Genomic DNA, 14,175 nt, shown 5'->3' with positions numbered 1-14,175 from the left:
GGAAGGCTCCTGGGAGGATCCTCCTGGCCGCCGGAGATTTTCCTTCCCTCGGACAGAGGCAAAACCAGTCCCACGTTAGGCCAACTGCTGTTGTTGGACAGGGCTCGGGGTGAGGCAGGAAGAGATCACTGTCTCCTCCAGGAGCTGAACCCCGAAGGTGAAGGCTACGCCCTCGGGAAGGTTTTGGGGGTGGGAATTCCAGGTGGAAGGAGCCACCTCCTGGAAAGGCTCAGGCTTGCAAGCACTGAAGGACAGTCCCTCGGTGTTCCCCCCACTCTCCTGCTTTCCTTCTTCACTCATCATCCTCGTGAGCTCTTCCAGGCTGTGCTCCCGCCGTGGCAGCGAAGCTCAGAGCTGCAGAGCTGTTGAGCTGTGGCCCCAGCTGCCGGCAGATCCAGCGGATGATGCTGTCCCTGTCCCTCAGCATTTGTGCAGAGCCCAGAGCAGACGCTGCTGGAAAAAGTTGGGCTCAGGAAGTCGCTGTCTTGGGTGGAAGTTCCCATCTCGGGCCAAACCTAAGGGCTGTCAGATGAGGAAACGGCGCTTTTCTGACCCCAAAATCCCAACGCTCGTGTCTGGGAAGTTGTGCTTCAGGAGCTGAGCTCTGTCCCTGGCTGTGCCCTGGGATGGGGCTTGGAGCACCCCGATTTAATGGAAGGTGTCCCTGCCCATGGCAGGGGTGGAACAAGACGAGCTTTAAGGTCCCTTTCAACCCAAACCATTCTGGGATTTTGTGTCTGTACATTTTTACTTCTCTCTGGCCCTCATTTCCCACCTGCTCTCTCAGACTGCCCCGTTTCCCTTCGTTTCTCACTAAACAGCACAATTTCCCTTCCCACTGGGCCCGGGAGCGCTGGGTTAATGCCACCGTCATCGGGTGTCAGCGCTGCACAACCACTTAACCCTCTCCGGGATGGGAAAAACAAAAGGAAGAAGAGGAAGAACCGAGTTCTGTGCCGGTGACACTTTCTCCCGGCCAACAAACAAAAGTTTTACGAGCTGAACCCTCTGGATGCTGCATTCCAGCTTGGTAACATTTCGGTAACACATTGCAAACGTTTGACTCATAGAAACTTGGACGGCTGCAGCCGGGGGAGGGGGAAGAGCGTCACATTCCCATTCCCGGGCAGGGTTTGGTTGTCGGATTTTTTTTTTTTTTTTTTTTTTTTCTTTTTTTAAGAACTGAAACTTCTCTCCGTTTAATGAAAAAAAAGTGTTTGAGCCTGACGACTTCCACCGGCGCTCGCATTGTGTTTGGGAGTGAGGGGCTGGGGGGGAGGGCTCCGCTGCCAAGGGAGGGACCCGGGGCAGCTGAACTCGCTTTTCTTCTGCAAGTTTTTTTCTACTTTTTTTTTTTTTTTTTCCTCCCTCTGTGTTCCCAGGGCAGGGTTGGCTTTCTAGGTTTGATAAAGCATTTCCTTCCATTGTCATTCTATACGGCCTCTGGGCCCTGCGCTCAGTCCCTCCCCTTTGCCGTCCCCTCTCTTTCTCTCTCTCTCTCTCTCTCTCTCTCTCTTCCTGAACTTTAGTGAATCTCGAGATATAAAGAAAGCAGCTGCCTCCCTTAAGCGCAGCTTGAACAATGAGACCTCCTCTCCAAGGGCTTTAACTCCTCTGGATGCAAGGACAAAGCCGGGGTGAGTAGCCTGTTGGTGGCTCTGCCGGTCCCCGCATCTGCGGCGCGGCCGTTCCCGGTGTCCGCTCGCGGCCGCTCCCGCAGCGCCGGCTCCTCTCCCTGTCCCCGGCTCCGGAGGGATCAGGTAGAGCAGGAGCAGATGCTGCGAGTGTAAAATCCCCCCAAACCCAACCACCACCACCCGAGGAAGTGCTGGCGCTGTCCCCGTGGACGCTGTCCCCATGGATGCCGTTCCCATCGAACGCGTGCTGGAGAAGGCTTTGCCACCCAGCCGTGTCCCTGGATTTGGGTCACCACAGGCTCCCCGCCGTGTGAGACCGGGCAAAACCTGGCTCTGGCCAAGGTGGGAGGAATCCTGACCTCAAAGGCAAAGGAAAACAAACATGATGCAATCAGGCGTGACTGAGCTGGGCTGCGGGAGGAAGATCTTCCCCGCGGCTTCGGGGCTGCGCAGTCCCGGGGATGCTGAAGTGGAATTTGGGATGGCGCTGGGGGGGAAACACCTCGGGCTGCGTCGTGCGGGTGCAGGAGGAGGGCAGAGGCGCAGCGTGCGCCGTGTGAGCGCTGTCTGGGCTCTGGCTTTGCCCCAGGGATCTGCTTGGATCGTCTCATGCACAAAAAGCAGGAGGCGAAACCCGGGACGCCTCGGCAGCAGCCTGGCGCGTGCTAATTAAGGGGGATTTGGGACAAGTGGTGAAGCTGCTGCTGGATGTGCATCTCCCAGGACGGGATCCCTCCCTTTACCCTCCCAGGAAACCGTAACTGGTTCGCACGGGAGCCTGTGGAGCGCCGGTGGATCAAAGAGCCCGAGTGGGATGAGCCCCAGGCTGAGGAGTGGATTTCATGCAGCCAAACACAGCCCAGATGTTGTTATCTGGTGGCCCCCGTGTCTCGGCGTCCCCCCGCCTTTGAGTCTCTCCTCTTCATCCCGCGCGTCCCCAGTGCCTGCTGTCTGTGATAAAACACGGGATCCTGGGCCTCATAAACAGGGAATGATCAAACAAGGCATAAAAGAACATCTTTATTGCTCGTTAGGGCTTCACTAAGACCGTCTGGGGCTCTGTGTCGGTTCAGGTAGCTGCTGGAGCACGGCGTGTTCTTGTGGTACAAATCTAAAAATTCTCCTGTGTTCTGCAGCACAAAACTGCTCAAAACACGACTGGAAGTTCTTTAGGAGACCTGCAGAGCTCATGGTTTGTGCAAAGTCACTTAGAGAGCCTGTGCAGTCTGTTGTGGGGAAACTCAGAGTAGGTTTGATAGAGTTTTGGGTTTTTCCCTCCATAAAATCCCATTTCTGCTCTACCTGGGGTGTTTTCCTTCCGTTCCAGTGAGGCTGTGTTTGTTTGTGTCTCTTGCTCTTGATCTCTACTAAATCCAGCAATTTTGGTCATTCTCTGGTATCTCTGACAATGGACAGGGAGTTGTGGGATTTAAGGTGAGTGTGACAGGTTGACCTTAAATCCCATGGACCGAGCCGAAGGACGTGGATAAAATTGGGCTCTAAAGTAGCAGAACGAGGGGGGTGCAATGAGCATGTCTAGGTTTGACACTGAACAGAGCTCAGGTCCACGGCTGGAGGAACCCCCAAAACTGCTGTGCTCCCGCTGGCATGGGCGTTTCTCCAGCAGGTAGAAATGTAGATGAAACCTTCAGACTTTATGGAGCTTTTTCAAGGCAGAATTGTGTTCCCTCGCTTTTCAGGAGGCAACGAGAACTTCACCACCACTGAAGGTCCCCCCACCTCTGTGCCCTGGTCCCCTCCTGGCAGCCTCCAGGAGCTCATCCGTGCTCCTGGCGCTTGCACAATGAGGAAATGGGCCAGCATTTCCATATTAGCCATCAACTTTCCAGGGATGTTGCAGGGATTTTCCAGCAAGGGTTGGAACAGCATCAGCCACGCTTGGATCCGCCAGGCCACGGCTGAGGTGCTGCAGTGGGAAGGACCAGACATGGTTGGAAAAGCCTCAGATGAGAGTGTTCAGGGGGCAAACACCCACAGAGGCCTTTCCTGCAGCACAGGAGCTCTGGGTTCAAACCATGCTTGGACCTCGGGTGCTGTCCCTGCTGGGCTCCCCATCCCTGGGAACACTCAGGGTCCCACTTGAGGGACCTTCTCGGCATCTTGAAGGACTGCAGAGGTTCTGTCACTCATCGTCCCTGGCTTTTCGGCCACATTCCCATGGTGAAGCTGAGCGCGGGGTTGTCACTGGGGCAAAGCGCTTGGAAATGGCCACGTGGAGTTGGTGGCACACTGGGGTTGAGGTGATGGGAGGTGTCTGACCACCCTCATGGTGCCCAGGGATGGGAGGCAACAGCTGCCCAGCTGTGACATCAGCAGCTGGACTTGATGGTCTTGGGGGCCTTTTCCAACCTAAACCATTCCATGACCTTATTTCCGTCTGCCCCTCGGTCTCTGTCTGCTGGACAGAAACAGCCACGCTTCGTGTTTGCATCATCAGGAAGATGCACCTTAAAAAAATATTAATTGAAGATGCACCTTAAAAAAATATTAATTAGGCTTGGCTAATTCATCAGGAAGTTTGCCTTCAAAGCAAATAAAACCAGCGAGCAGCCGTAGAGCCAGGAAACAGGTAAGGTTATTTATTGCCCCAACAAACCAGGCGGGTGAGGCAACAAAAATCCCGTCTGAGCTCAGCATTCGCTGGTGGTTGCACCTGATGGTTCTCAGATCACCAGCAATCTGCTGAATAATGAGGTTTTGTGTGGTGGCCACACAGAAAGACCCTCGTGGCCACACGCATTCCCCCATCCTTGGAATTGGCTGTCGGTGACTCTGGAATTGTTATTCCCTCAGTCTGGAGCTGGACCTGGTTCGCTGTTGTTTTGGCGTCTTTTAAATGCAAAACTCACGGGAGAAGAATTCCTTGTGCCTGTAAAACCCATCCTGGTACAAACCTACAGCAGAGCCAGGTGGGGTTTGAGGGGCTGCCCTTGCACCCCTGGATTGAGGGTGGAGCGGGAGGAGATGGAGCCTCGGGGGTCACCAGGTCCCGCCTGGGGGATGGGGAGATGCAAACACAGTCCCAGGACAACCTCGGCTCTTTCATTTCTTCCTTTCTGTGCTCGCTTCCACGCTGGGAGGGAAGTTTTTCCAGCCAGCCTGGATTTGGAAAAGCCCAGAGCACTGGACATGTGGGGAATGAGCAATCCTGGAGCTTTGGGGCTCGGCCTGGGGGGCCCCAAGCTGGATGGAGGGATGGACACTGGGAGGAATGGATGGATGGACACTGGGATGGATGGAGGGATGGATGGACAGACAGACAGATGTGTTCCTTCCCCAAACCCGAGAGCAGGACCCTCTTCCACATCCCTGGAGTGGCATCACGGCCCAGAAGTGCCCAGTCCCGCCTGCTTCCCGCGCAGCGAGGGGAAGGGCATGAAGGGCCTTTTCAAGGTTACAAGCCTCTTATTTTTGGACGCATTTCCCTGCTGCTGGAGCCGACCCAGGCTGGAGCTGTTGAAGTTTTCGGGCCTTTGTTTGTTTAATTGAAGTGCTGTTTGTTTTTGATCACGGGCATGAGATAGGCGCTTCCTCTGCAGGCAGGAAGCAGTGATTTCCTGTTCTGTCCCCGGCCAACTCTCACTGCGCAGGAAACCTCGCTCTGCTGAGTGGTCACTTTTTGTGCAACATTTTTGGAAGGTTTTACGTGGTGTTGTTTTGGTTTTTTTCTCTCTTTTTTTCCTTTTTTTTTTTTTCCCTTCCCCCGTGAGCGGCGCTGGTGGTGTTGTGTCCCTGTGGGAAGGACGTGTGGAGGGCCCGGAGTCGGCACTCAGCAGGCTGGGGGATGCTGTCTGATGAAAATGGGTCCATTTAGCCTCAGATCTTCTGGTTCTGTTGGGGTGCTCCTTGAAGTGAACGTTTTTGCTGCGTTTTTTGAGGGGAACGCTGCCCAGGAAGGAGTCAGGAATGTCCCAGGTCATTCAAACCACTTGCCTGATGTCACATGGAGACTCAGGGCAGGACAAGGACTTAAACCACACCTGGGTCACCCCTGCCAGCTTTACCTGCTTGTGTCCTTGCTGTGCTAGGAGAACCTTTAGGCAGAATTGGGGTTGTTCATCCTGGAGAAGAAAAAGCTTTAGGGTCACCTGACTGTTGCCTTCCAGTCCCTGAAGGAGCTGCAGGAAAGATGGAGAGAGACCTTTTAAACAGGCCTGGAGTGCCAGGACATGGGTTTAAACTGCCAGAGGGCAGGGATGGATGGGATATTGGGAAGGAATTCCTCCCTGGGCACAGGGTGCCCAGAGCAGCTGGGGCTGCCCCTGGATCCCCGGCAGTGTCCAAGGCCAGGTTGGACAGGGCTTGGAGCAGCCTGGGACAGGGGAAGGTGTCCCTGCCCATGGCAGGGGGTGGAACGGGATGGTTTTTAAGGTCCCTTCCACCCACGTGCCCAGGTCAGTCCCACAGACCATCAGAGACGAGTCAGGGATGGGATTTGAGCCGAGGGCTCCCAGCCGTGCCGGTGTTTCTGGGGTGGAAGAGACGCTCAGGCTTTCCCCTCGAATCCCAAACAGGCGCAGCCGCGGCTCCTTGGCAGCGCGCAGCTCACGGGGATGTTGTTACCCAGCGTGTTTATCCTCCGGCAGCAAACCCAGACAGGCTCTCACTCAGCACCATGCCCAGAGGTGAAGTGCTGCAGTATCAGATGGCTCCAGCCACAGGAAGCCCGGACAGACAGACGGACACTGCAGCACGAAAGCCATGGGAGCCCCGGGGCAGCAGATGTGACCGTGAGCAGAAAGAACTGCTGTGCCCGAGGTTTTAATTATCTAGCTGCTGTAACGGGGGTCCCCCGTGGGGAGGGGGTTTGTAATGGCAAGAAGCAGCGGCTGCAGGAACAAAGCAGGAGGGGAAAGGCCGGGGAGGGGGAGCAGAGCCGCTCACAGCCCCGAATCCTGCAAACGCCCCTGCACGGAGAGGGGACGGTCAGCAGAGGAGATGGTCGGAGGGTTTAGCCAGAGTTGTGCAAGAGCAGCTGGCCGGGGCCTTTTGGCTACTGGGAGTGCACAGAGGGAGGGCTGGGGATGAACAGAGGGAGGGCTGGGAGCTGGAGGAGGAGCGGGAGAGGGCAGGACGCTCTCGGCTGCAGCTGCTCCAGCCCCGGCACAGTTGGGTCGCGACTTGTGCTCGAAGCCATCCAAGGAAAACTCTGCTTGGGCTGCTCTCATGCAGCCCCAGCCCTGTGCAAGCGTGTCCCCCAGCACCTCAGCCCCCTCTCCTGCCCCGCTCCTGGAGAGCTCTCTCCGTTCCCCAGGCCCCTCCGGATCATTGCACGTCGGTCGGTGACATCACCGCCGGTTGCCATGGAAAAGCCAGGCTGTCCAAAACACGACCCCTTGGCCTCATCCCATGTGTGTCAGGAAATGAAGGTTTTATAGCACATCTCTGCAATGGAGCAGAAACAGCCGGAGCAGGAACCGCAGCCCCGGCACCGGCAGAACCCCCCCGGTCACGGCTGCCTGGCCCGAGACTCCCTGGTGGGGAAACGGGGACCTGCTTCTTGGGGTTATGAGGCTGATTTATGTCTCCTGAGTTATTTCTGGTCTCCGAGCTTTCTGCTGTGGGCTGGAACACCCCGAGGAGAGGCAACCTCCTCCTTTAAATTCCTCCCTGCGAGGGTGGGCAGGCCCTGGCACAGGGTGCCCAGAGAAGCTGGGGCTGCCCCTGGATCCCTGGCAGTGTCCAAGGCCAGGTTGGACATTGGGGCGTGGAGCAGCCTGGGATGGTGGAATGGCATGGCAGGGGGTGGAATGGGAGCCTTAAGGTCTCTCCCAACCCAAACCATTCCATGGTTCTGTGGCTGGGACAGGATGGATTAACAGCAGAGAGCGACGTTTCCAAAAGGGGCCGAGGGTAGGATGCTGCAAAGCATCTAAGTCTGGTAGGAACATGAGTTCCATGGAGCATCCGCAGGGACCGTGACTTCCAGGACACCTCAGCACACGGCAAAAGCTCCCGGGAGGGAGCAGCAGCGCTGGCACCAGCCCGAGGCAGGGAATGTGCACGTTGTGCCCATCTCTTATCTGAGTCATTTCAGTGTCTCAGGGGAAACCCTGGCACTGATAAACAGCTCCTGCTCCCTGCCTCCGCCTTTACCAACCGAAATCTGGAGTCTATTTTTAACCCCAAAACACCCACTGCAAGGGGGGGAGGCTGCAGCGGGGCGAGGGGTCGGTTGGCACCGCGGGGACGGGAAGGTGGCACTGCCAGCCCCGCTTTGTTCCACGCCCCGCCATGGGCAGGGACAACTCCTGCTATCCCAGGTTCCTCCAAGCCCCGTCCAACCTGGGCTGGAGCCTTCTGATGCTCCAGAGCCCTTTTCCCACAGTGACAACACGTTCCAAAGCAGCAGCTGGGGCCTCAGAAGCAGCCAAACCTCGTCTTCCAGAGGGGGTGGCACAGGCACTGCTGGGCCTTGCAGGAAGCCCGGCCGAGGAGGAGGTGCAGAACCAAAGCCCGGCGTGGGCAGCATCCCCTGGGCAGCATCCCCTGGGCAGCACCCTGAGCACCCCAGCGGGGTCAGTGCCTCGGGCAGGGCAGGGCTGTGGGGCTGGGTGCTGCCGGTTGATCCAGGGCACTTTTTCGTGGCTGAACCCCGCTCTCCTGCACAGCAGCAGCAGCAGCAGTTTCCTGTTTGACTCACACCTGACACAAGCCGGGGCCTCTCGCGCTCTCGAGCGACTGAATGGGGCTGTTTACAATTAGAGAACGTGGGATTCCCAGAAAGAGGCTCAGACCGGACGTCCTGAAGCGAAATACCCCGGGCGTCACCGGCTAAAAATAACCGTGGCAGAACAGTCACCAAACAAACAGCTCGGCAACGCCGGCCCCGGCTCCGGCCGCTCGGACCCCGTGGCACAGTGGGAGCAGTGGCCGAGGGCACCCGAATTCTGGCTTTCCATAACCCCCCGGGGCCTTTCTTGGCATGACTTGGAGCTCCCCGGGCTGGTGGCTGCTCCTCGCAGTGATTTCTCTTGGTTTCTGTCTTATTTATGGGAGAGGGGGAGCAAGGCAAGGGTTAAAATGTGAATAATCCGAGTTTCAGCCAGAAGTGGCTGATGGGAATCAGTTGAGCTCATTGAAGGGCTGGGGGTGGATGGGAAGGGAGGCAGGAGCAGCTGCTCGAGGACGGGGACTTTGCTGGGCAGCTCTGGAGCTGGTGTCCAGTAGCCAGCCCAGGAAGGCTCAGAACAGTTCAGGCGCTGAAATTTTGCAGGAACTGAGTCAGAGCTGGGGATGGGGAAGGTGCTAAAGTCAGACAATCGTAGAACCACTGAATGGTTTGGGTTGGGAGGGACCTTAAAGCTCACCCAGTGCCACCCCTGCCATGGCAGGGACACCTTCCCCTGTCCCAGGCTGCTCCAAGCCCCAGTGTCCAGCCTGGCCTTGGACACTGCCAGGGATCCAGGGGCATCCTCAGCTTCTCTGGGCACCCTGTGCCAGGGCCTGCCCACCCTCCCAGGGAAGAATTCCTTCCAGATATCAAACCTAAACTTCCCCTGTTCCAGTTTGGTCCCTGGTCCTTGGTGCAGGGCTCGGAGAGAGACTGAGCTCGGCCTGAGCTGAGCGTTGCTGTAGCCCCAGCCCGGAGCTGAGCCCTGCTGCCCTTGTGCCTCCCCTGATGCTCATGGGCGGGAGGAAGAGACAAAAGGTGGATCAGAGCAAAAGGGCACAGAAAGGATCCTCCAGAGGCAGCCCTGTAGCCCAGTGACCCCTTCCTAACAGAGATTTCGGAAGGCAGGAGCTCCCGTTAAGGCACTTATGCAATAGGTTCTTACCAGAGGAAGTTTCTCTTTAACCCCAGGCAGTTGGTGGTTGATTTATGTCCTGCAGCTTTAGATTTTCTGAGTTGCAGCGGTGTTGCATAAGAAGATAATTTGACCCTACGTTTCTTAAAACCCTTCTTCTCTTGGGGACCGTCCCTTTTCTCTGCCTCTCATGGACCTGGCACCTCAGGGATGTAAACGGAAGGACAATTACACAGCTCAGGTTGTCTCACTATGAGAACAAATCCCTGAGTTTTCTCGGAGGCAGGGCTGGATTTGGGTCTTCCTTCACCCAGGGACGAGACACTTTTCCTTGTGAGTTTTGTCCCCACAACAAGAGCTGCTCCGTCGCCGTTTGTGCCTTTAATTTCTCCAGCTCTCTTCATGCAGCAGGGCACAGCCGGTGGCTTTTGCTCCGAAGCAATAAACGCAACAGTGGGGAATACTCCAGGAATGGGATGCAGGGATGGACTGCTGGGGACAATTTGGCATTGTCTCAGTTCGTGTAGAGATCAGCCCTGGACTTAATGGCCCTGGGACCACTTCCAGTGCAGGTCCTTCCCAGGGAAGAGCTGTCCCTGAGTGGGAGTCAATTCGTTTCATGGCAGGGGAGAGAGACGAGTCTTGTGCCTCGTGGCAGCTTCACTTGGGCTCTCTCCTGATTTGCCATTTGCCTTTAACCTAAAATAAAAGTTATTTAGATTAAAAGCACACATCAGTGTTTGTGAACAGAAGGGCAATTATAGGGAGAAAACCAATTTGCACCAGCATGGTGGGGGACAGACACGGCCCCATTGTCTGAGCCACGGGGTCCTGCCAACAGAAGGACCAGCCCAGGTTCTCCTCCTCCAGCAACGAGAGTTGGGACAATTCCTGCTCTTTTCTGGCCTCCCCTGGTGCCCTCGAGGACACCCTTTACGCTCATCCTTGCAGAACTGGGGGGACAGTGACCCCTTTCTCCTTCCATGTCTCAGGAATTGGAGCCGCTCCCTGGTCTGGGTGGTGGCTGTGGGAAATCTGAGCTGAACTTCTCGAACTGAGGGATTCTTCCCTTCCTGGCTGAGTGTGGGTGGCTCCAAGGCTGCTCCAATTTTAGCCTCCCCGCACCACCCCGATGTTAAACTGGGCATCTTCTGCATCTGCTCCCGGGACATTCATTGTCCGGGAATCCCCGGGTGGCCAATTGTGCCAGCGGGAGCTTTCATGGAAACAGCCCGTTTTTTCTGTGGCAGCTCCAAGTGTTTGCAAAAGGCTGGTAGAGCCCCAGGAGCTTCTGGCAGCTTCATTTTATTTTGAAACCAGTCGGTCCCCAGCTGGGTGTGAGAGTAAAACGAAAGGATGCGAGATAAAGCCGCGGGTGCAGCGAGCGAGGGCAGCCCGCGCCAGGGCCCGTCATTCTGAAACCAGGCATGGAAACTGTGCCGAGGAGAAAAGCTCGAGAGCGGGGCTCGGGCTCTTCGCCACACACGGCACAGACCTCACCAGAGCGTGGCTCTGCCTGGGGACCGTCACGTGCGCCAGGGCGGCCGCGGGAGAGCGACGGGAGCCTCAAGGGCAGCAGCAGCTCTGACCGGGCCGATGAGCGGCGACAACAAAGGTACAACAATGGCCTGTCCTGTGCAGGCTCCCCTCGCCCAGCCCATCTTCTGTGTTCAAATGTCTCCGGGGACCGTCTTTGTCCTCTGCTCTCTGCTGAACATCTCTGTCCTCTCATCGCCACCATCTCTGCCCAGGGGGGTTTCGGCATCCCCAGGCCTGAGCTGCTCCGGAGGCCGAGGAGATGTGGAGGTGGAGGGAGCGAATGGAGAGGTTTGGAGAAGAGGAGGCTCGGGTGGGTTGTTGGGGTGGTGTTTGCTCCGTTTGCTGCCTGCCCGAGGGCCTGGGTGGTGCTTGCCAGGGCACACGGGCGCTGTGCCTGCGGCTCCCACACTGGCAAACCCAGAGTGTGCCCTGCCCAGAGCACGCAGGGATTTAGGGACCTTCATCATCGAAGGGTTTGGGTTGGGAGTGACCTCAAAGATCAGCCAGTTCCACCCCTGCTGCGGAGCTGATTTAGCCTGGGCTGCACCGTGTTGTTCCTGAGGGCTCTTGCCTGCACAGCCCGAGGTCCCTGTCCCCTGGGCTGGTCCAGGTGTTTTAGGCAGCCATGAGATGCTCTGATGGGCAGTAACAGGGTGGGTATGGAGATCTCCTGGGTGACACCAGCTAGGACGGGTGACAGGGCAGGTGGTTGTTGCTCATTGTCACCGTCTCCTCACCCAGCTCCCCTCACCCAGGGGACCCGCAGGAGCCGGGACATGGGGGGCATCTCTCTGCTTCCTTCATCCCAAGGCAGGTGTTCCAGCTTTCCTCCCTTCTCCTGCCACCCCTGGGCACTTCCTGGCTCTCTTTCTGTGGATGGGTTGGGAAATTGCATCAAGACTGAGAAGTGCAGCTCACGACACTGCGGCTGGGGGAGGGACGCTGTGATGGAAGAATTTGTTGAGTTCTGTCCTATCTCAAAAGTGCTGAAACGGGTGAAACGCTCCCACACCCCCTCCTGGGAATTTCCAACCAAACCTGACTGGTTTTGGTTCTCTGGACTGTGGAGAAAGCTGAGCACAGGTTCAGGGGGCCTGGCTGGGAAACCAGGAGGTGAACTGGAGGAGTTGGCACCGTTGAAGGGTCAGGACCCTTAGAGCTCAACCCTGTGACCTGCAGACATCTGACTACAGATGCCCATGAAATTTGGAGGGTTGACTTGGCAGCACAGCTCTGTTTCGGGCACCTCATGCCCTGGTTTGAGGGACAGAGGGGGAAAGGAAGGAGGGGGAAGGACACGGCACAAGGAGAGCTGAGCCCGTCCTGGAACGTTGTTGAGAAGAGGGGGGAAAAGGGGAGGCACTTCATAGACTGTGACAGGAAAACTTTCAATCCCAGGGTTCCTACAGCTGCTTCCAGGCCGAGAAAACACCTTCAGGGCTGTTCTCAACAGCTGGGAACAGCAGCAGATGGGAACCTGATGGTGGCCAGCAATTAGTGCAAATTAGGGTCAATCCCAGCCCGTTCGGGAGGAGCAGAGGAGATGCAGCCGAATATCCCCTCTTTCATCCCCTCCTTCCTCCTGTTTCAAAGTGCAGGAGAGGCAGCAGGGACCTGGGGTGGGCTCTGGAGGTGGCCAAGGAGGTTTTGTCACACCTGGGGGGTGACAGCCTCTGATGCCAGCATGCCCAGCAGCTCAGAGCGGTGCCCAGAGCGTGCCAGACGCTTTTGTTCGTTCTCCTGGTGTTTAGAAAACGAGAGTTTTGCCGGTTATTCTTCCATTCTCTGGCTACAAACCCTCTGGGCTTTAAATAAAGGGAAATAAACAATTCCCAGTGACATTTGCACAGCTTCTCCAAGCCCTTTCAGTGAAACTGTTTGGTCTGGGCTTCTCTAAAGAAAAAGCTGAGGAAGAGGAGGGAGTGGTAAACGTGCAGGACTTCCCCAGCTTTGCTGCTTTTAGGTTGTATTAAAAAGGCAGAAATCTATAGAAACCCGGTACAAGTTCCTAGAATTACAGACTGGTTTGGGTTGGAAGGGACCTTAAAAACCACCCAGTGCCACCCCTGCCGTGGCCAGGGACACCTTCCACTCCAAGCCTCGTCCAGCCTGGCCTCGGACACTTCCAGGGATCCAGGGGCAGCCCCAGCTTCTCTGGACATGTTGTGCCAGGCCCTCAGCACGCTCACAGGGAGGAATTTCTCCCTGTAACCCATCTAAATCTACTCCGTCAGAGTGAAGTCATCCTCCCAGTCCTGTCACTCCCTGCCCTTGGGAAATGCCTCTCCAAGCTGGGCCGTGCCTTGCTGAGGGTGCAGAGAGGAGCCCACCAGGTTTTTCTGTGCCTGCAAACCCCATCGGGGATGCCTTGGGGTGGATTGGCTTCCCCGTTATCAGGGAAACCGTTATTAAAGGCTCATTAAAGGCTCATTAAAGGCCACCGAGTCCCGCCTGGGGCCGGGAGGGGGCGCGGGGCCGCCCGGGCTCGGTGCAGAAATTTTGAGTCACCCTCGGGGTGTTTTGGAGCGAAATTCGGAGCTGCCGCGGCCCCTTCCCGGCCCATTGTTGTGGTTTGACAATCACATTTTCCTGTTTTTAAAGCAAATGTTTTTCTCTCCCCTGGGGCCGTAACCGAAGCCCCGCGAGCGCAGCGGGGGAAGGTGCCCGGGGGGCTCTGGATGTGGAGAGACCCCCGGGAGCTCCGGGCCAGGAGAGGCCCCGGGGACCGCGGACCGTGAGAGACCCCGGGGGTCTTCGGACCGTGAGAAACCCCGGGGGCTCCTGACCCGGGACGAGCCCCCCACCCCCCGGCATCGGCCCTTCGCTCCCATCTCCGCTCGCTTTGCGCAACGGCGGCAGCGGGAGGCTGAAGGAGGCAGAAGTGTGTTTATTTTTATTTTTTATTCTTTTTCTTTCTTTCTTTTTTTTTTTTTTTTTCTGAAGTCGTCGGTTCCTCTTTGCCGCGCTGCGGTTTCACGCCCGGCAGCAGGACACGGGGGTATTTTTGTCGGTCTTATTCAAGGAGTGTCTATTTAAAACAAACTTTTGGGCTGCTGAGCACATGTTACCCCTCAGTGCAAAGCAGAGGACAGGGCTCGTGGGGAAATGGGGTGGCTGATGGCAGCCCCTGGAGCCGCTTGGGCTGTCTGAGGGTGCTGGAGGTCTCCAAGTCCCCGTGGAGGGTGGACCCACCGTGGTGTGGGCAGAGGCGGAGCAAGACACGGGAGTGG

General features: G+C 57.0%; 1 protein-coding gene across 2 annotated transcripts in view; it reads left to right on the top strand.

The window, feature by feature from the left end:
- The first annotated feature begins 1,462 nt into the window (after positions 1–1,462).
- HDAC7 (histone deacetylase 7) overlaps positions 1,463–14,175 on the top strand; it is a 55,708-nt gene continuing 42,995 nt past the window's right edge. The window contains exon 1 of one of the 2 annotated variants that reach the window (XM_032094004.1): positions 1,463–1,637. In XM_032094004.1, the coding sequence (XP_031949895.1) occupies positions 1,619–1,637 (19 nt within the window). In that variant the 5' untranslated portion in view covers positions 1,463–1,618. Of the gene's footprint in view, positions 1,638–10,987; positions 11,022–14,175 lie in introns of those variants that run through there. The other variant, XM_032094005.1, reaches the window with a different exon arrangement.

Source organism: Corvus moneduloides, chromosome 30 (assembly GCF_009650955.1).
Source record: "Corvus moneduloides isolate bCorMon1 chromosome 30, bCorMon1.pri, whole genome shotgun sequence".
In the NCBI taxonomy this organism is placed as follows: Eukaryota; Metazoa; Chordata; class Aves; order Passeriformes; family Corvidae; genus Corvus; species Corvus moneduloides.
Note: the sequence above shows the minus strand (reverse complement) of the source record. Positions and strands in the feature narration are given on the sequence as shown.